At 40.0% G+C, this 20,552-nt stretch overlaps 1 protein-coding gene across 3 annotated transcripts; it reads left to right on the plus strand.

Moving 5' to 3' along the window:
• Window positions 1-300: 300 nt before the first annotated feature.
• Window positions 301-20,321, plus strand: PRRG4 (proline rich and Gla domain 4). 3 transcript variants are annotated; one of them, XM_072791054.1, is made up of 6 exons: window positions 301-378; window positions 1,175-1,299; window positions 7,609-7,772; window positions 9,353-9,401; window positions 10,922-11,054; window positions 16,281-20,321. In XM_072791054.1, exons 2-6 carry the CDS (start codon window positions 1,197-1,199, stop codon window positions 16,507-16,509), a joined length of 678 nt encoding a protein of 225 aa, XP_072647155.1. In that variant the 5' UTR covers window positions 301-378; window positions 1,175-1,196; the 3' UTR covers window positions 16,510-20,321. The 3 variants fall into 3 exon arrangements, with proteins under 3 accessions (XP_072647155.1, XP_072647153.1, XP_072647154.1); XM_072791052.1 differs by lacking the exon at window positions 301-378 and adding an exon at window positions 472-618; XM_072791053.1 differs by lacking the exon at window positions 301-378 and adding an exon at window positions 658-856.
• The last annotated feature ends 231 nt before the right edge of the window (window positions 20,322-20,552 follow it).

Below are 20,552 nucleotides of genomic sequence, written 5' to 3' on the forward strand. Positions count from 1 at the left end.
CTACCATAGAGCATACTAGAAAACACAAGAATGCCCGTTCTACTAGCAGAGTGATGACATCATTCACGTCAAATGGGCCTGGAAATTTCCACTGTACAGTCATGAGACGATGAAAGCGCAAAAAAAAAAAAAAAAAAAAAAAAAAAAAAAGGCAAATCATGACTTATTATCCCACTGGAAATAGTTTTGACCTAGGAGACCCCTTCAGAGGATCTTGGAGACATCCCAAGACCTGGCGGGTCACATTTTGGGAACCAAATGGTATCGATTGATTCTAAAGTCACCTCCCATTTCTTAGGACTCACGAAGCGTGTGTGTTCTCGGATGACTGTCCCGTTCACATCCCCAAACCGCCCTTGGAGAACCGCCTGACCTAAGGTAACCACTTAGGTAACCCCTGAGCCCAGTGAAACCCAGAGCGAAAAGCCCGAGGGTGCGCCGGGGGCCTCCTCCTCGCCCTGACCCCTGAAAATACCCCCCACCCCCCAACTCCCCAGCAACGCGGGGTGGAGAGAGTCCAAACCCTGCCTCCCGCGCCGAGGCGGGGCCAGAACTGGCGGCGGGACCCGCCCGAGGCCCGGGGCGCGGGAAGCACCTGCCGCCCGCCGCGCGCCCCAGGTAGGCCGGGCCCCGGGGGAGGAGCGCGCCCAGGTGCTCGGCGGGGCCTGCGGGACCCGGGCTGCGTCTTCCGCGCGCGCCCTCGGGGGGCCCAGGCGCCCGTCCGCGGACCCCGGGCGCTTCCCCAGCAGCTCCCGGGACCGTCGCCGCGACTCAGGGGGCCCGGCGGCCGCAGGGACAACCCAACGCCGGGGCTCCGGCCCGGGAGCTGCTGCAGCATAGGCGCCCGGAGCCGCAGGTGCGGGGCCCGCGGCCGGTGGGGCGGGTTCCTGGGGCGGGGGGGGGGGTCTGCCCCGGCCCCGCCGGATGGGAGGGCGGAGGGGGTCGCCCGCAGGTGCCCGCAGGTGCCCGCAGGTGCCCCCTCGGCCGGCGGCGGGGTCCGGGGCGCGGCTCTCGTGCCCAGGCGCTCCCGGGCTCTCCGGGCCGGGCCGGGCGACCGAAACCCGCGAGCCGGGGCGCAGCAAGCAGGTCGGTGACTCAGGCCGCTCCGGAACTCAGAGCGCTGAGCCAGGGGCTTTCTTGACCTTTTTTTTGTTGCTATTTTGTTTTGTTTTAGGTGGTTTGACAGTTACCAGACTATGTTTACCCTGCTGGTTCTGCTCAGCCAACTGCCCCCAGCTAGCTTCGCGTTTCCTCATTGCACAAGAAGTCCCAAGGAGTCCAGGCATGCGGGAGAAGAAGGTGAGCACGCCCGGCTCGGGTTCCCGGCCCCCCCCCCCCCAACCTGGAAACCTGAGCCACCTGCGGCAGAAGTCCAACCAGAAAGTGTAGGCTCTGCAATCGCACGCCCCCCATCCATCACAGAAGCCTTGAGATACCTTTAGTTGAATTTGTGGTCTATTTGGCAATGCTGTGGTTATGTTAGGTACAATTTATACAAATCTATTGCTGTGAGTTACTTTTGATGAGCATGTATTTTAAGACCTGGTTTGTGGTTCACTGAATGGAAAACCCATTTCAACTTCTGAAAATCAGTGAGTGCCGTTTTTCTGGATGAGGCTGTGTGGGAATGATAATGATCATAATTACTTGTTTTTCCTGGAAAGATGGACAGGGAGTTCCAGGATCCAGTCTGGACTTGCTAGGAGACCCCCCCTCCCCCGCCCTTAAGTTACTTAACCCCTTTCTGCTTGAATTTCTTCCCCTATAGAAATGATGGGGGTGGGGAGTAGATTGATCCCCGAAGTCCTTTTGGACAACGAATTTTCTGGTTATTTGGATAAAGTCAGATGGTTATGGAAGATTAGGTTTGGGGCTTGCTAACCTAGAATTTCATACTTTGTGGGTTCCAAGTCATAAACAGACTGGTTCCTGCCTACATTAAAAGAAAAGTCTAACCTTAAAAAAAAAGTCTAACCCAGAAAATAGAACGAGAAAAGAAAAAAAAAAAAAATTGGCTTTGGCTTCAGCATCCCTCTCCTTGCCTAGTCATTGTGCTTCTCTATCCCCACACATTCCTGTATCTTAATCCTTTTTATCAGATCTACTCTCAGCTCATTCTCACCTGGGAAGGATCTGTTACACTAATAGTCCTGGACAACTTATTAATGATTAATACAGCTTGGTGTATTAAACCTTACAGGAGGGTGTGCATATGTGTGTTTTAAGACAGACATCTTAACTCAAAGGAATAGGTATCTGAACCAAAGGAATCAAACCGTGATAGCAGAATTCTAGGCAGTGGGATAAGCTAGCTAATGAGAATAGGGAGAGATTTTAGAAGGAGATCCTTTGGGGCACCTGGTGGCTCAGTGGTTGAGCATCTGCCTTTGGTTTGGGTCGTGATCCCGGGGTCCGGGATCGAGTCCCGCATGGGGCTCCCCATGGGGAGCCTGCTTCTGTCTCTGCCTCTATCTCTGTATCTCTCATGAATAAATCAATAAAATCTTAAAAAAAAAAAAAAAGAAGGAGATCCTTCTGGTGACCTCCCAAATTACATCACACGTGTAAGTCCACTCATATATAAGATTGAAGGTCCATACTCAGTGGGACCAGATGCTGATCCCCAGAATGCTGGTGAGTGTATTCGTTCACATAATGTAGACAGAAAAGGCATTGATTCTCTCTGTCTCTTTTTTAAAGATTTTATTTATTTATTTGAGAGAGAAAGAGGGAGAAGCAGACTCCTTGCTGAGCAGGGAATCCAATGTGGGGCTGGATCCAAGGCCCGGAGATCATGACCTGAGCTAAGGCAAACACAGCTGACTGAGCCACCCAGGTGTGCCATAAAAGAGATTCTCAAGGACCTCACAAGCTATGGAAGGAATTCAGGGATCATACTTGAGTGCAGAAGGCTGGAAATATCTATGGGAAATGTAAATGAGGAATCCTATCTATTTTAAAAGCTGATTTGTTCAGTTTGTAATCTCTTTATTAATACATACTATGTGCAAGGCCCTAATCTAAATACTGGAGGTATAACAATGAAAGACTGTAATCCCTGCCCTGGAGGACCTCTTCATCCGATGAGGGGGTGAAGTGTAAAGAATTAATTTCCGTAAGCTCTGGGACGGAGGTAGAAATAGAGAGCTCAAGAACAGAGTAGCAGTAACTCTATTTCCAAAGAGTTGTATGGCACAGAAGCCCATAATAAGTGGAGATAAGAAAAGTAACTAGGAAAATAAGGGACCTTCAACTAAATTCTGATAAACCCCAAGGGTAGAGTTCAAGTGACTCAAAAGAAATTTATTTAGAAAATGTGGAGGGCCGCCTGGGTGGCTCAGTGGTCTGCCTTTGGCTCAGGTCATGATTCTGGGGTCCTGGGATCCAGTCCTGCATCAGGCTCCCCACAGGAAGCCTGCTTCTCCCTCTGCCTATGTCTCTGCCTCTCTCTGTGTGTCCCTCATGAATAAATAAATAAAACCTTAAAAAAAAAAAAAAGGAAATATGGAGGGTCAGGAAAAATGAAGAGAATGGAATATCTGGGTTGGTGGGTTTGAAATAGTGAAATGTGGGCAGCCCCAGTGGCGCAGCGGTTTAGCGCCGTCTGCAGCCCAGGGCGTGATCCTGGAGACCCGGGATCGAGTCCCACATCGGGCTCCCTGCATGGTGCCTGCTTCTCCCTCTGCCTCTCTCTCTAGCTGTGTCTCTATGAATAAAAAAAAAAAAAAAAAAGAAAAGAAAAGAAATAGTGAAATGTACAGACAGCCTCTTACGATGGCCTAAAATGGGAGAAATAGAAATGGGAGGAGAACCTGAGGCAAATGCTAAAGTACTAAGAACAGTGCATTCTCCAGCAGTGGCCAGGGGAGAAGTTCAGGATGCTCCAGGACAAGGAGGTTTGCCTTTTTGGATAACAAACAAATTACTTAGGATCCCAGTAGCAAAGGACAGTATAGAAATAAAGAGATAATCTAAGATCAAAAGGGAGACCGGCAAAAGTTTAACAAAGCACCGAAGATCTAACGTCAACCACTGACTGAATCAGAACCTTCACACTCAGGCAAGTGGCAAACAGCAGCCCCTGGAGGGCACATTTAATTCAGGAGTGAAGACTTTTACTGGCATAATTATTTCAGGAACAGTAAAAATGATGATGATTCTCTCTTTGAGAGTAGTTGAAAGTTGAAAGTAGTTCTATTGGACAGAGTATTTTTATAACTCAAATAACCTATTTGAAGGGAAGACCAACAATGAGAAATTTGGCACTGCTTTCTTAGCCGATAAAATGTAAAGATCTTGCGTAACTGAGACGTAGCAAAACAGAAACAGATTTCTAATTCTCCATTCTGAAATTAGATTTCACATAGTAAGTATAGCTAAGTGGGGCAGGCCATGAGTTACTTCAGCACTAGTTTAGTATTTTAAACCTACAACAAGGGATCCCTGGGTGGCTCAGCGGTTTAGTGACTGCCTTTGGCCTGGGGCGCGATCCTGGAGTTCCAGGATCGAGTCCCATGTTGGGCTCCTGGCATGGAGCCTGCTTCTCCTTCTTCCTGTATTGTGTCTCTGCCTCTCTCTCTCTCTCTCTCATAAATAAATAACTAAGAAAAAAAGAAAACCTACAACAGGGCGCCTGGGTGGCTCAGTAGTTGAGCATCTGCTTTTGGCTTAGGTCGTGATCCCGGGGTCCTGGGATCAAGTCCCGCATCAGGGAGCCTGCCTCTCCCTCTGCCTGTGTCTCTGCCTCTCTCTCTCTGTGTCTCTCATGAATAAATAAATAAATAATCTAAAAACAAATAAAAATAAACCTACAACAAACTAATACCAGACTCTACCTATGAATTGCTCTAACCAGTAGAATTTAGGTCCAAGAGTTTCTTCCCAATGTAGAAAAGTTGAGTTCATTCATTCATTCAGTAAATAGTTTTTTGAGCACCTCGTATGTGTCAGGCACCACATGCCGTCTTTAATGGAACTTTTTCTTCCAGTAAGGGGAACAGAGTGGTGACAAGTGGTAACATGGGTGGAACACCAGATGCTGGCAAGTGTGATGGAGAAAAACCAAGTATAGTAGGGGACAGGGAGTGCCAGAGGTGGGTCGGGGCTGGGGGGATGAGGTTTTAAGGTAACATTGAACAAAAGAACTAAAGAAGGTGAAAAAGCAAACCGAAAGAAGAAAGTTCTATTCAGGGGAAACGGCAAATACAAAGGCGGGAGAGAACCAGGTGCGTTGGAAGCCAGTGTAGCTAGAACACCGTGTTAAGAACAGAGTATAGGGGAGCAAGGTGACCGCTTAGAGGGCCATTATGAGAATCCCAATGATAATGGTGACTTGGGAATTTTTTCATTTTGTCTCCATTTGGTGGTAGCATAAAATCTACATGACAAGGGAGAAGAAAGAATAGAAAGATTTTATCACACTGGTTCATTGCACTGTTCTTAAAACAGCTATCACCAGTGATCGCATTCTAGCTTCCCCCTTGATTCAAATAGCTCATATATGTTATTCATAACATAGAAATGTATATGCTGGGGTAGTGGAGGCTGATAGAAATATAATGTAAACCTCATAAATAGTTTTAAATTTTCTAACAGCCACATTAAAAAAGTAAAAAGAGGGGCACTTGGGTGATGCAGTTCGTTGAGCATCTGACTCTTGGTTTCAGCTCAGGTCTTGATTTCAGGACATGGCATCAAGCCCCACATCCGGCTCACCCTCAGCATAGAGTCTGCTTGAGACTATCTCTCCCTCTCTCTCTGCCCTACCCCCTGTGCTCTCTCTCTCTCTCTCTTTCTCTCAAAATAAATAATTTTTTTAAAAAGGTAAAAAGAATTGGTAAAATTATATATATACTATTTAATATTTAATATTAATAACCATATTTAATCTAACCCATTATATCCAAAATATCATTTCCAAATATAAGCAATACATTGAGATAATCTTTTTATTAAATCTTTCAAATCAGTGTATATTTTACATTTATAGCACATCTCAATTCAAACTAGCCATTGTTCAAGTGCTCAATAGCCATATGAGCCTAGTGGCTACTGTTTTGAACAAAACAGCTCTATGAGATTCAGACCTGTTTGGAAAGGCGATTGACTAGTGGAAAAAAATATCTTGGACAAGATGTGACTGTTCTCAAGGGGCTAAGTATAAATGGCCAACCTGAGGTCATTCCCAAATCAGAATTAGTCTTCCAGGCCATGCTCTCTCATCAGTCCTGAGCTATCTTTCAGTTGCCTACTTTAATATATTCTTCCTTTATAGTACGGGTTAGCAGTGTGAAATACCAAATTCTTTTAAGCATTTGTTGTAGTTTTCAGAGCTTCTGAATTCCAGTCTCGGTAATGTGACCTGGAACAAGATTTCTTAAGCATTCTTTGTGTGCAACTAGAATGAGTTTAAAGTTTGTGGGTTTTGAAAATACTGCCATGGTGGGATATTTTGGTTTTGCGTTAACCTGTGTGTAACTCTATCGTGTTTACTATTTACGTTCCTGGAAAAGGTAGAGGGTGTCTTATAAAGCATTGTAGACACCTATTCAGGGGATGAGTAGAGAAGGAGAGTTATTTCTTTAGGAGGGGCTGAATGTCTCTTAATTAACCTTATAATTACCTTATAATTTTGCGAACTTAGAAGTTTAAAATTTTAGAAATTTTTAGGATAAACTTGCTCTAAAATTTTTAACATAAATGTATTAATTAACAATTTTAAAACATAAGGAGATCTTAGTAATTGTTTATTTTCTAATTTTACAAATGAGGAAATGGCAACACAGAGATGTTAGTGATTTATCACAGATGAACAACTGAGAGCTAAGTCAAATCACAACCAAGGATCTCTGTCTTCTCTTAGTCTAATACTCTGTCCATTACACCAGACTGATTTTTCTCAGTCAAGATAATAGAGAGCCAACCCTTTATTATTATTTTTTTTTAGATTTTCTTTTTTATTTGAGGGAAAGAAAGAGCAGAGCATGAGGAGCGCCAGAGGGAGAAGCAGACTACCTGCTGAGCAGGGAGCCCAGTATAGGGCTTGATCCCAGGACCCCAGGCTCATGACCTGAGCCAAAGGCAGACACTTAACTGACTGAGCCACCCAGGTGCCCCAAGAGCCAATGCTTTGAAGTAGAAGAGTCTAGGGAAAAGTGATATTTAAATAATTTTCATTTATGCTAATAATTTTGGACATAACCAGGACAAGTATTTTATGGACTTATGCTAATATTTGTATTTCATATTTAGCAGACATTGCTTTTACTGATGACATTTCTTTCTTTTTTTTTTTTTTTTACTGATGACATTTCTTATCATCAGAATTTAAAATCATACAAGGGCACCTGGGTGGCTCAGTCAGTTAAGCAGCTGCCTTCGGCTCAGGTCCTGATCTCAGGGTCCTGGCTCCCTGCTCAGCAAGGAGTCTGCTTCTCCCTCTGCTTGTGCTCTTTTTCTCTCTCTCAAATAAATAAAATCTTTTTTAAAAGAATTTAAAAGCATACAAAAAAGTTTGGTATTTTACATCAATCTTACATTCACTTTTTCCATAATTAAAACAGAAGTGTTCTCTATTTTATCAGCCTTTGAAACCTGTTTCTTTATTAGTCTTCACAGCAAAAGAAGAAGCAAACCTTTTCATACATAGACACCTGCTATATAATAGATTTGATTTGGAGCTCTTCACGCCCGGTGACCTAGAAAGAGAGTGCGAAGAAGAACTTTGCAATTATGAAGAAGCCAGAGAGATTTTTGTGGATGAAGATAAAACGGTAATTTGGTTGACAATGTCAATTGGCTGGAAATTTATTAAACCATACTTAAGAAAATGGCACTTTCAGTCATCAGAGATTTTATGCTTTAAATAAAATCGAGATTTTATACCTGTTATCCCTTTCTACTTCCTTAAAATGCTTATTAACCTATTTATACTTGGCTTTATACTTAATTAAATGGACTTAGAGTAGTTAGCAGATTATCGATTGTGTTGTGATTTTGTGTGTGTGATGTTAATTGTATTTAAGAACAATCAAGTACTGGAGCGAATTAAATTTTAGGATATTATTTGAGTTAGTCCTCGAGTCAAGCTTCAATCATTCTAGACTGAGTGCAATTTTTCCTACCAGTGACTTTATCTTTTCTGACTACTGTACTTATTCTCAATCTACTATGTGCCAAGTGCTCTGCCAGAGACTGAAGATACAAATTATCTAGTCTCTGCATCCAGGAGTTTATTGTTTGATATATCTGTGTAATTGCAGGGAGAAATTTTTAGAAGTTCTCCTTTGAAATGTAATTAAATCCTGTCTACCAATCTTGAGACAGTACAAAACAAACGAACAGCACAGTTCCTATTATAGTCTAGCATATTCTTAGAGAATGTTAAGTGACCCAACTTCTTTACTTTTGTAAATTAAATTAGCAGAGCTCCTTTTTTCTCTTCCTTAGGTGTTCCACTTTACTCTTTGGTCAATAAGAACAGGGAACTCTAGGTATCCTTCACATGCAGGTATTAATGGGGCTTAGCTTTTTTTTCTCCCCAAATTGTGCCCAGCCTCTCATTCCCTGCTGACAGCTGCCACATTGGCTAGAGAAGGAAAACAAAGTCTAGATTTGTAGTTGTGCCTGTTGAAATCTTATCCTGTTTTTTGCAAACCCTTTTTATAATTGTATTGTAGTTCCTTCCCATCTGCTTCATTCTCTCAAGTAACACTGAACTTGAAGAGTCTTAGGGATGTCTTTTCCCCAGATCAATCCCTTTCAATAAAATCTCCTAGCAAACCGAGGGCCCACTTTGCGTAGAAAAATTCAGGCTCCTTTTCAAACTTGGTAATGGGTCTACTGCTTCCGCACCTTTGGTGCTGTCACTGACTCTCTAATGCAAGAGTCTCGTCTGATACCTGAGCAGATACCCTGAGCAGGTGAAGAGAATGGCAGAGTACAGTAGCAGAGAGCTGGAGCTGGCAACAATCCCCTGACCAGTTCCTGAGAAACAGTGATGGGTGGTAATGCTTTAATTAGAGTGAGTCAAGTCCTCCAGCTTGAATAAACTAGTATACTACCTGTCGCACATGCCAAGAATTTACCTTCCCAGTCCGGGTCATTGGGATCAAATGATGATAAAACAGTGAAATAGGGATGCCTGGGTGGCTCAATGGTTGAACATCTGCCTTTGGCTCAGGAAGTGATCCCAGAGTCCTGGGATCAAGTCCCGCATTGGGCTCCCCACAGGGAGCCTGCTTCTCCCTCTACCTGTGTCTCTGCCTCTGTGTCTCTCATGGATAAATAAATAAAATCTTTCAAAACAAAACAAAACAATGAAATAAACTTGGAAAATGTACCTTTCTCTTAGATGGCATTCTGGCAGAAATATTCCGTCAAAGGACCAACCACAAAATCAGGTAAGGCAAGAATTGATGAAATTGAATGTTTTTCCCGCCCTCTCTCTATTATAATACATTTTAGTTTTATTATTTGAGTTTGGCTATTGCTCAACATATGTGCCTTGTAAATCCAGGGATGATTTCTCAATTATACACTGGGCTATCTAAGACAGAGGAAGCCACATTCATCTTTATACACTGAAAATCAAGTTTGGTGAGATACTAGGGAAATGAGATAATAGGCTTAAAGGTGTTTTAAACAACTCAGCTAAGTCAAGACTTGCACAGAATAAAAGTAGGACTCCTTTAGTTCCAAGTAGTAAGCTATTTTAATTTTTTTTTTTACCATTACAAGTAAATGGAATACTTCTGCTACTAAGTAAATGAAGAGTGTTAGAATTAGATAAGTTCTATAGAGGGGAGATCCTTTATATTATCTGTATTATCATCTCTAGCTGCTTTTTCAGTCAGGTCTTTTTTGCCAGCTCTTCCTTCATTCCCCTCAGATACAGCCCCAGCTAGAGGAGACTTTATCATCTTGCTATGCTAGTGTTGCTTAGTATGTTTATCTGTGTGTTTAATACCAAATGTGCCTAGTTGAACAAAGAATATGTATAGTCTTTTTTTTTTTTTTTAGTGTCTCTACACCCAACATGGGGCTCAAACTCATGATCCTGAGGTCAGAATTGTGTGCCTTTCTGACTAAGCCAACCAGGACCCCAGAATATGTTTAGTCTTGAATGCTATCCATTTAATATGACCTATTTACAGTAAATAAAACTATAACCAAGGCTTTTAGAAAGTGTTATTTACAAATTTTGGCTGCTAGCAGAAAGACTTTGTAAAGAAATCAATATTAGGGGATCCCTGGGTGGCTCAGCAGTTTGGTGCCTGACTTTGGCCCAGGGTGCAATCCTGGAGTCGCAGGATCGAGTCCCAGGATCGAGTCCCACGTCGGGCTCCCGGCATGGAGCCTGCTTCTCCCTCCTCCTGTGTCTCTGTCTCAGTCTCTCTCTCTCTCTATGTCTATCATAAAATAAATAAATCTTTTTTAAAAAATCAATATTATTAGATTCTTAATAGTATGCTTAGATCAAGTGTTAAATTTATTGAAATCAGAGGCATCGAGGTGGCTCAGTTAGTTGAGCGTCTGCCTTTGGCTTAGGTCATGATCCTGGGATTCTGGGATCAACCCCCACGTCAGGTTCCTGCTTAGTGGGGAGTCTCCTCCCTCTGCGCCTCTCCCAGTTCCTGTATTCCTTCTCTCTCAAATAAAATAAATAAAATATTTAAATAGGGATCCCTGGGTGGTGCAGCGGTTTGGCGCCTGCCTTTGGCCCAGGGCATGATCCTGGAGACCCGGGATCGAGTCCCACATCGGGCTCCCTGCATGGAGCCTGCTTCTCCCTCTGCCTGTGTCTCTGCCTCTCTCTCTCTCTCTCTGTGTGACAAAAATCTTTAAATAAATAAATCTATTGAAATCATAGGAAGTGCTTTTCAGTTGATATAGCTACGTTATTTTGTTGATTTCTCTTAAGATGCCAACAGAGAGAAAATTGATGTCATGGGCCTTCTGACTGGATTAATTGCTGCTGGAGTATTTTTGGTTATTTTTGGATTACTTGGTTACTATCTTTGTATCACCAAGTGTAACAGGCAACAATATCCCAGGTAAGTACCAAGTAAAAATATTTATTTTACTATTGTACATTCTATATTGTTATATTTAAATGGATAAAAATGGCTGCCTATTTTTAAAAATAAACATTTTATTTTGAAATAATTTTGGATATACAGGAAGGTGCAAAGATCACACAAAGATCCCATCCTTCACCCATTTTCTCTCCTTGTTAATATCTCATATATCATAGTACATTCGTTAAACAAACCAACTAACACTGGCACGTTACTTCTTTTTTTTTTTTTTTTTTTTTTTTTTTTTTGGTACGTTACTATTAACTAAACTCCAGACCTTATTAAGATTTCACCAATTTTGCCATTCGTGTCTTTCTTCTGCTCCAGGACCCACTTAAGATACCACATGGCATTTAGTTGTCATTGTCTCTCCAGGCTCTGCCGGTCTGTGACATTTGTTTGATTGCCCGATTTCACACATAAACAACAAAATGATGCAATTCCTAAAATCCTTCAAAAGAATACAAGAGGATTCACAAGCGTCAGCTTGATTTTTTAATACTCCTTTCTAAGCAGAGAGTAGATGCCAGTGTCCCTACTTTGTTTCCAGAGGCAGAAAGTCCCATCATTTACTGAGTCACAGTCTTAGCAGATCCAGCCATGTAGCTACCCAAATAGAAACAATGTAACTGGCTTTTAAATTCAACTATTTTGGGATCCCTGGGTGGCTCAGTGGTTTAGCGCCTGCCTTTGGCCCAGGGCATGATCCTGGAGTCCTGGGATGGAGTTCCACATTGGACTTCCTGCATGGGGCCTGCTTCTCCCTTTGCCTATGTCTCTGCCTCTCTCTCTGTGTTTTTCATGAATGAATGAATAAATAAAATCTTTAAAAAAAGGCAGTTTTAAATAAAATAAAATAAAATAAATTCAGCCATTTTTATTGGTACTTTAGATAAAAATGAATGAAATAAAATGGTTGCCACTTAAAGATAATAGCACATTAATAAAGCTTGATTAGGATTCATAAAAGCCATATTATTTGGACAATAGAACCTCAACATCCTCATTAAAATAAAAAGTTATTCTCTATTATCTCTATTATCTTCTCAGTAAGTACAGATGAGTAAGTGTATAAGTAACCTTATTCAAAAAAAGTGCCAGGTGCTAAACAGTATTCGAAATTGATGCTTACATATCTCTATTCACACTTTCAAATCAATCATGAGAAAAGCTCATGATGGTGACCAAGTGACAAAAGGATTATGGAAACAGTGGTGATGATTGCATAACATTGTGAATATAATTAATACCACTGAGTCATATACTTAAAAATAGTTAAAATGGTAAATTTTATGTTATATGTATTTTACCACTACAAAATTTTTCTTTATTGTAAATTGAGAGTTTAGGGCAACAGATGTGGAATTAGGATTCATCTATTGGAGGATAAAACTAAATCCATGGGTACCATGAAGCCATGAGAGTAGGCAAGTTCTCTGAGGGTGATGTAAGGACAGATGGAAAAGGACAGAGCATTAAAGGGTACCCACAGCAAGGTGCAGAAAGAAGACATGCCAGAAAGAGGGCAGAGGACAGGGGCAACATAAATTGTAATTCTATACCCAAGCTAGAATTCCTGAACAGCTTCCTGAGGCATTAACATGACCTGTGGGCATAGACAAAGCAGTTTGTCAGAGACCTCTGTAAATCCTGCAAAAATCTGAGAAATGATGGGGATCCCTGGGTGGCTCAGCGGTTTGGCACCTGCCTTCGGTCCAGGCATGATCCTAAAGTCCCGGGATCGAGTCCCACATCGGGCTCCCTGCATGGAGCCTGCTTCTGTCTCTGCCTCTCTCTGTGTGCCTATCATGAATAAATAAATAAAATATTTTTAAAAAAATCTGAGAAATGAGAGAAAGTAAGGAAGAACTTGCTTAATTTTTCATAAGCCACCATCTTTTAAGCTGAGACACTTTTATTAACTTCCCTTATTGAAAAAAATAAAAAATAAAAAAAACTTCCCTTATTGAACAGATAGGAAATGAGCAAGGTCTTTCTATTTTTCTAGGACTTTTTTTTTTTCTAGGACTTTTGACTAAAATTTTATTCAGTGTGGCTTTCTCTATAAGTAGGGGAGGAAGTCCTGGAAACTCCCAAACTAATGAAAATCTAGGCAAAATTTGTCTTTGGAGACTCTTCTTGCCTTTTATCTTTCTTTTCCTCCCCATTTATAATGTCTTCCCAAAAAAGTTCATGTATACTCTCATGTTTAAGAATTGTACTCAAGCGACACCTGGTTGGCTCAGTGGTTGAGCATCTGCCTTTGGCTCAGGTCATGATCCTGGGGTCCTAGGATGGAGTCCTACATCAGGCTCCCTGCAGGGAGCCTGCTTCTCCCTCTGCTTGTGTCTCTGCCTCTCTCTGTGTGTCTCTCATTAATAAATTAATAAAATCTTAAATAAATAATAATTGTGCTCAAGGTCTGTGATAGCACAGCCATTATTCAGTGTCCTCCTGCATGGCATTTTCTTCTCTCTTCTCTTCATTTTTCTGCATTTTTCTACTTTTCTGCACCACTACATCTCCTTACCTTAGGCCTTTTTTGTCTGAAAACTTCTAGCTTCTTCCCTGCTGAAGGTTAGAAGCAGAATTCAAAGGTACAGGGAGCAAAATAGTTTTATTAGATATATTTTCTGTGTATGTTACTGTAAAATTTTAAAACTCTGGATATCTCTTATTTTATTCTAAAATTTTTTTAGAATTATTATTAATTATTTATTTTGGAGAGAGAATGAGAGCAGGGGGAGGGGTAGAATTATTTATTATTATTTATTATTTATATTTATATTTATTATTATTTGTTATTAATTATTAATTATTTATTATTAATAATTATTATTAATTATTTATTTTGGAGAGAGAATGAGAGCAGGGGGAGGGGTAGAAGGAGAGGGAAAGAGAGAATCCTAAGCAGACTCCAGGCTGAGTGCAGAGCCTACCTGTGGAGTTGATCTCACAATCTCAATATCATGACCTGAGCTGAAGCCTGCAGTGGGCTGCTTCACCTCCTGAGCCACCCAGGCATCCCTGAATATCTCTTATTTTAAAAGCAAGATTTAAAAAAAATAATAATAAAAATAAAAAATAAATAAAAGCAAGATTAGTGATACTTACTTAATGTCAGTACAGTATAATACTGTACAGATCACAGATCATTTTTACATCCATCATCTAACTTTGATCCTCAGAGCAACCCTTTGATTTTAGGGAACATTGAACACTAGGTTTGTAAGACATTCTCTTATTTTGGGATTAACTTTTAAACAAATACTAGAGTACTTTTCATCTATTATCCCAAGAAATTCTTCTAGCAGAGTTATTTGTCCACTTTCTATATATTTTGCAAGTCTGAAAATGGGGGAAGGGTGATGAAATATTTGAGAAAGAAAAGAGTAAAAAATAAGATCATTTTCTGTCTCATTCCTCTGTCAAAACAAGCCAAGAAATGGGAAACAATCTTTTCATTTCTTGGTTCCTATATTTTATGGAAGAAAATAGGCATAGTATGATGTTAGTTTATTTGAGTTGTTTTTGGTGCCTACTTTCTGATATCAATCATTTAAGATGTATGTAAGAAATCACCATGTAGATTATTTAATAACTTTAATGCAATTATAATATTGTTTCTGTATCTGAAATTTAGAAGTCAACACGGAAAAGTTTATTTGTTCAAATAAAACATCTGTCTCTCCTGTTCTCTATAAACAAACAAACAGAACTTTTCATCATAAACTAATGAACGTGGCAAGTGACTAGCCTACCAGAAACCCGCTCCAGATTTCTGACAGAGGAGGAATTGTGTTGAGCCCTCTAAGTAAACTTGTGATGGATGCTCTTCGTCACCCCTCAGCTATTGAAGGGCTGACTGTCCAGTTCCTAGATTTACACAGATCTTCTTCACTTCTCTCTGCAGTCATCCTCTTTCCTTTCCTCCAGTTTCATATCTCATGATTGCCTCCAAGGAAAAGGTGTACTAAGGTGCAAAGTGACTGCCTTAGTTTGGAAAAGTTTACAGTATTTTGAGTCTGCCTGTCTCTTGTCGGGAAGAATATTGTAAATATTGACGAGAAGTTGGAGATTACTTATGAATTTTAATTACCTTATTAGCCATAGTTCTAGGAGCTTAATTTATACATAAGTGCTTCATAGACAGCCAACTTTAGAGTCCAAACAGATCAATTTACTAATGTTTAAATTATAATTCATAATTCAATAATGAGAAGGGAAAACACAGGCTCAAAACACCAGACCCAATGTTGCATTTCGATTTTCATTGGCTAATATAGCTGACAGAGTTTTGTGAAAACGGTGGAACTTGAACTAGGCCATATATTTTTTTAATTATTGGCCTTAGGTCAATGGAGTGGTGAAAAGCCAATAATCTGAGAAAGCAAACAACAGCAGTGAAAGCACAGAGGCAGGACACAGAATTCCTTGCACATATAGAGAAGTGTAGGGAGGCTACCTTGCAAGAGCAGAGAGCTGTGAAAAATATGGAGAGGCCAGAATAAGGGAGGCTTTTAAAAGGAGTTATGGGAGTTGACTTAGTGGAAAGTAGGCTGCAGGTTAGACTTTTGCAGAGACGAGGGACATGATAGAGGTGCTATTTAGGAGAGAAGGCCCAGGCAGCAGGACTGCAGGGGAAACAGAGACGAGAGACACACCTCAATATCATGACCTGAGCTGAAGCCTACAGCTTCGTGATGATCTCTGTGACATCAGTCTCCTTGGCTTGGAGTAATGCTACCTTTTGACAAGAAAGGATTTGGTTTCACACTGTATTTTGAGAAAGTTCTCATTCAGAAGTGGGAGAAAAAGGGAATTAGCATGTTCTGAGTCTTTGTCATAGTGTTCCAGACACTGCTTAGGTACTTGACATACATCTTTCTGCTACACACAAAACAACTCTGTTGAGGTAGCTATTATTGACCTCATTTTACTGTGAAGGAAACAAATAACTTGCCTTTGGCCACACTGCTATGAAACAAGAAGATCCAGTTTCATATCCATGTCTGACCCCCAAGCTCTTGACCTTTCCACCATACCAAGACTTTTTCAGAGTCTATGGGTAAAATAAAAATGATGTTATATTAATAAACTGGGTTCAACTTTTATCAAAAGTCAGTTGGGTTTTTTTTTAATATTGCCATTTTAGCCTAAAAATGCTGCCTTTCTAGACCTAAATGCTGTGTCTCCATTTAGTTCTTCAGCTACCTATGTAAGAAGGCACACTCCCTCCATCATTTTCAGAAGACCTGAGGAGGCTGCCTTGAATCCATCACCACTTTCAGTGGAGGACACGGGATTACCCTCCTATGAACAGGCAATGGCACTCACCAGAAAACACAATGTTTCCCCGCCACCACCATACCCTGGGCCAGCAAAAGAGTTTAGAGTGTTTAAAAAGTCTATGTCACTCCCATCTCACTAGGCCCACCATGGTGGTATGGGAGATTCATGTTATTTGAATGGTTCATTTTTCCATGAACCACAGAGACATGTCATTTCAGCCATTTATGACAAACTGCAAGGAGTGAAGAAAGAATAAGCACCACAGCAGTTCTGTTGGTATCTTGGATCTGAACTTGATCATTATCAGCTTGATAAGAAACTTTACCCTTGCAGTAAAGAAGAGACCACTTTTTTGTTTATTTTAATGGTGCAGAAAATCTGTGTTACAGATGCCATAGCTAGAACTGGTGAACTATCTTTTGTACAAATAAAGGTTGCAGATTTCTCGTGTTGAATATAAAAAAAGAATTTCTGATCATCAGATTATCCAAGGTCAGGATAGTGGACCCACTCTTTATTTCTTTTTGATTGGAAATACTTCACAAAATTGGACACTTCAATATAAACTGGTGGCCTTAATATAATCACTTGGTTTTACATTTTAAATTATTGCATAGCATTCACCACATTTTGTAGGTTTTAGTTGTTAACAATTACTATCACTCATGTTTTGTTATGGAGTGGAGTAAGTAATTTTTAAAAATCACTTGATGCAGAGTTAGGTCTTCAGAAGGTACAGAGTTGCAATGGCAAGGATTTGCAAGGGTTGTTATACTATCAAATACATAGTCTTCAAATCTAGGAGTGACTAGAACTTGATAAAGTTGCCCATGCTACTGATGAGTAGACACATCCTTTGTCATTGCTAAATTATCTATATATAACTACATGTAATTCTTTATCTTGAAACTCTGTTGATGTTTATAAATAATAGTTCAAGAACCTAGAAAAAATTAGTTTACTTTTCTGCTATTAAAATAATACTAACTAAAGTTATCAGCAACACAAAACACCATAAGTAATAATTTGAACGTATACTTTGTCTCTTCTTCTAATTGTATATATGACCAGTCCTCCTTAACAATGTAATAGAATATAAGCTATAAACCTCTGGAGTGAGTATGTTTGCACACATTTATGTGAATGGGTGTGGATGTGGATGTGGATTTGTTTTCTCTTTGCAGGAACTCAAGAAATAACATATGCCTGAGAAATAAGAGAAAATTCTGTTCTTTTTGTTTTGATAGGCATTATATTTTCCTATTATTTAAGACCGTTTGTAAAATTGTATTTTCTTTTATAATTTTTACGGAAGTGAGACTAAAACCCACACGTATTTGGTAATTCTTTCCAATTAAATGTTTAGAAAGCATAATCATTACATGTGTGTTTCTGTCTCTTAAGACAACATGATCTTAAGGCAGATGTAAGCAAGACCTTACTCATTAGACTGCCAAACACTTTATCCTTCTAGATTTTGGGGTCTCTTCAGCTGCTCGTCACAAAGAAATTATCTAGCAACATTTAGATATAATTAGGGAAAGTGGTCTTTTAATTTTATTATTTTATTTTTTTAAAGATTTTTTAAACATGAGGCTTGAACTCACAACCCGGGATCAAGAGTCACACATTCCACTGACTGAGCCAGCCAGGCACCCCAGCAAAGCCACCTATAGGACCTATAAAAATTTTACCACTATGGGGCTGGCTCAGTAGGTAGCGTATACAACTCTTGATCTTGAGGCCATGAGTTCAAGTCCCACTTTGGGTGTAGAGATTACTTTAAAAAAAATTTACCATTAGTCATACCTTGATTTTACATAAGGACTATTTTCTCATAGAACTTTGCACTTTGCCCTTATTTTCATTCTCTCCAAAAGGTCAGAGGCAAACCCTACTTTGTTCACTTTGTAGCAATCAAACTAAGGCATAGAAGGATAATTTGCCCTAAATCTAACATATTGGTGAGAGCTAGGTTTAGAAGGAGCAAACACGAGCACCTGGGTGGCTCAGTGCTTGAGCATCTGCCTTCAGCTCAGGTCGTGATCCCAGGGTCCTGGGATCGAGTCCTTCATCAGGCTCCCCGTAGGGAGCCTGCTTCTCCCTCTGCCCATGTCTCTGCCTTTCTCTGTGCGTCTCTCATGGATTAAAAAAAAAAAAAAAAAGGAGCAAACACACCTTTCTTTTCTTTTCTTTCTTTCTTTTTTTTTTTTTTTTTTTGGTGGTTTTATAAAAGCACAGGGACAGGACCTATGGCAGTAAGAGCTGCCCAGACACACCTTTCTAAGCCCATCTCTTACCCACAGAATTATGCTAATTCAAATTATAAAGAACAAGGATCTTATTACTTAATTCTAGCTCTGTATGAGAAAGTTATGTCCATCTAACATACGTACATAAATATATATAGGTTCATATATTACATATATGTATATGTATTCTCACACACATGTATTTCTTAAGATAAATAGAAATATAAGACAGGAGCACCTGGCCAGCTCAGTTGGAGGAATATACGACTCGATCTCGGGGTCATAAATTCAAGCCCACATTGGGTGTACAGATTACCTAAATAAACTTTTTTTAAAAAAGGAAAAAAAGAAATATAAGACAGAATGTATCTCTTATTGAATAATTATTTGAAATATTCCTTGAACTTGTTTACTACCACTGACTCATAAGAATCTAATTGCAAAGCTCACTTCAGAACTGTGACTACCCCTTTCTCCCAGCAATAGCCTAGATTTGTTATATGCCATCATTTAGTGTAAAACTGTTGCTTTCACTCGAATTTTTCTAGAATTCATCATTAAGATTGTGAAATCACTGATATTTGTAAAACATCCAATGCTGAGATCATAATACTTTATACAAAGGAAAATGTGATACAGGATTACACTAAAATATATTTTTTAAGATTTTATTTATTTATTCATAAGAGATGCAGAGAGAGAGGCAGAGACATAGGCAGAGGGAGAAGCAGGCTCCATGCAGGAAGCCTGATGGGATTACACCAAAATAAGCTGCTACACAGCAAAGGAAACCATCAACAAAATGAAAAGACAACCTACTGAAAGGGAAATGTTTGCAAATGATATAACCAATAAGGAGTCAATATCCAAAATATGTAAACAGCTTACACAATGCAATACTGAACAATCGAATTTAAAAATGGGCAGAGGAGTTGAATAGACATTTTCCCAAAGGCCATCCAGATGGCCAACAGACACATGAAAAGATGCTCAGTATCACTAATCATCAGGGAAATGCAAGTCAAAACACAATAAGATACCACCTTATATTTGTCATAATGACTAGTATCAGAAAGATAAGAAATAAAAAGTGTTAGCAAGGATGTGGAGTAATTGGAACCTTGTCCACTGTTGATGGGGAATGTAAATTAGTGCAGCTACTGTGGAAGAGAGTATGGAGATTCCTCAAAAAATTAAAAATAGAAAAGCCAGATGATCCAGTAATTCCACTACTATTTACCCAAAGAGAAGGAAAACACTAATTAAAAAAATACATGCACCCCTGTATTTATTGCAGCATTATTTTTAATAGCCAAGACATAGAAGCAATGTAAGTGTCCACTGACAGATGGATAAAGAAGACGTGGCATATATATAACGGAATATCACTCATCCATAGAAAAGAATGAGATCTTGCCATTTTTGACAATATGGATGGACCTACAAAGTATTATGCTTAGTGAAATAAGTGAGACAGAGAAAGACAAAGACCATAAGATTTTACTGACAGGCAGGGACGCAGGGGTCGCTCAGTGGTTGGGTGTTTGCCTTTGGCTCAGGACCTCATCCTGGATTCCTGGGATCGAGTCCCATATCGGGCTCCTGCATGGAGCCTGCTTCTCCTCCCTCTGCCTGTATCTCTGCCTCTCTTTCTGTGTCTCTCATAAATAAATGAGTAAAATCTTAAAAAAAAAAAAAAGATTTTACTTATGAGCAGAATCTAAAAAAAAAGCTCTTAAATGCAGAAAACAAATTGATGGTTACCAGAGGGGAGGTGGGTGGGGGGTATGGGTGAAATAAATAAAAAGATTCAAATGGATAAACTTTTAGTTATAAAACAAGTCACAGGATGAAAAGTACAAAAAAGGAAATACAGTTAATAATACATAGTAACGTTCTTTGGTGACAGATGCACTGAGTAATATACAGA

The sequence above is a fragment of the Canis lupus genome, chromosome 21 (genome assembly GCF_048164855.1).
Source record: "Canis lupus baileyi chromosome 21, mCanLup2.hap1, whole genome shotgun sequence".
NCBI classification, from domain to species: Eukaryota; Metazoa; Chordata; class Mammalia; order Carnivora; family Canidae; genus Canis; species Canis lupus.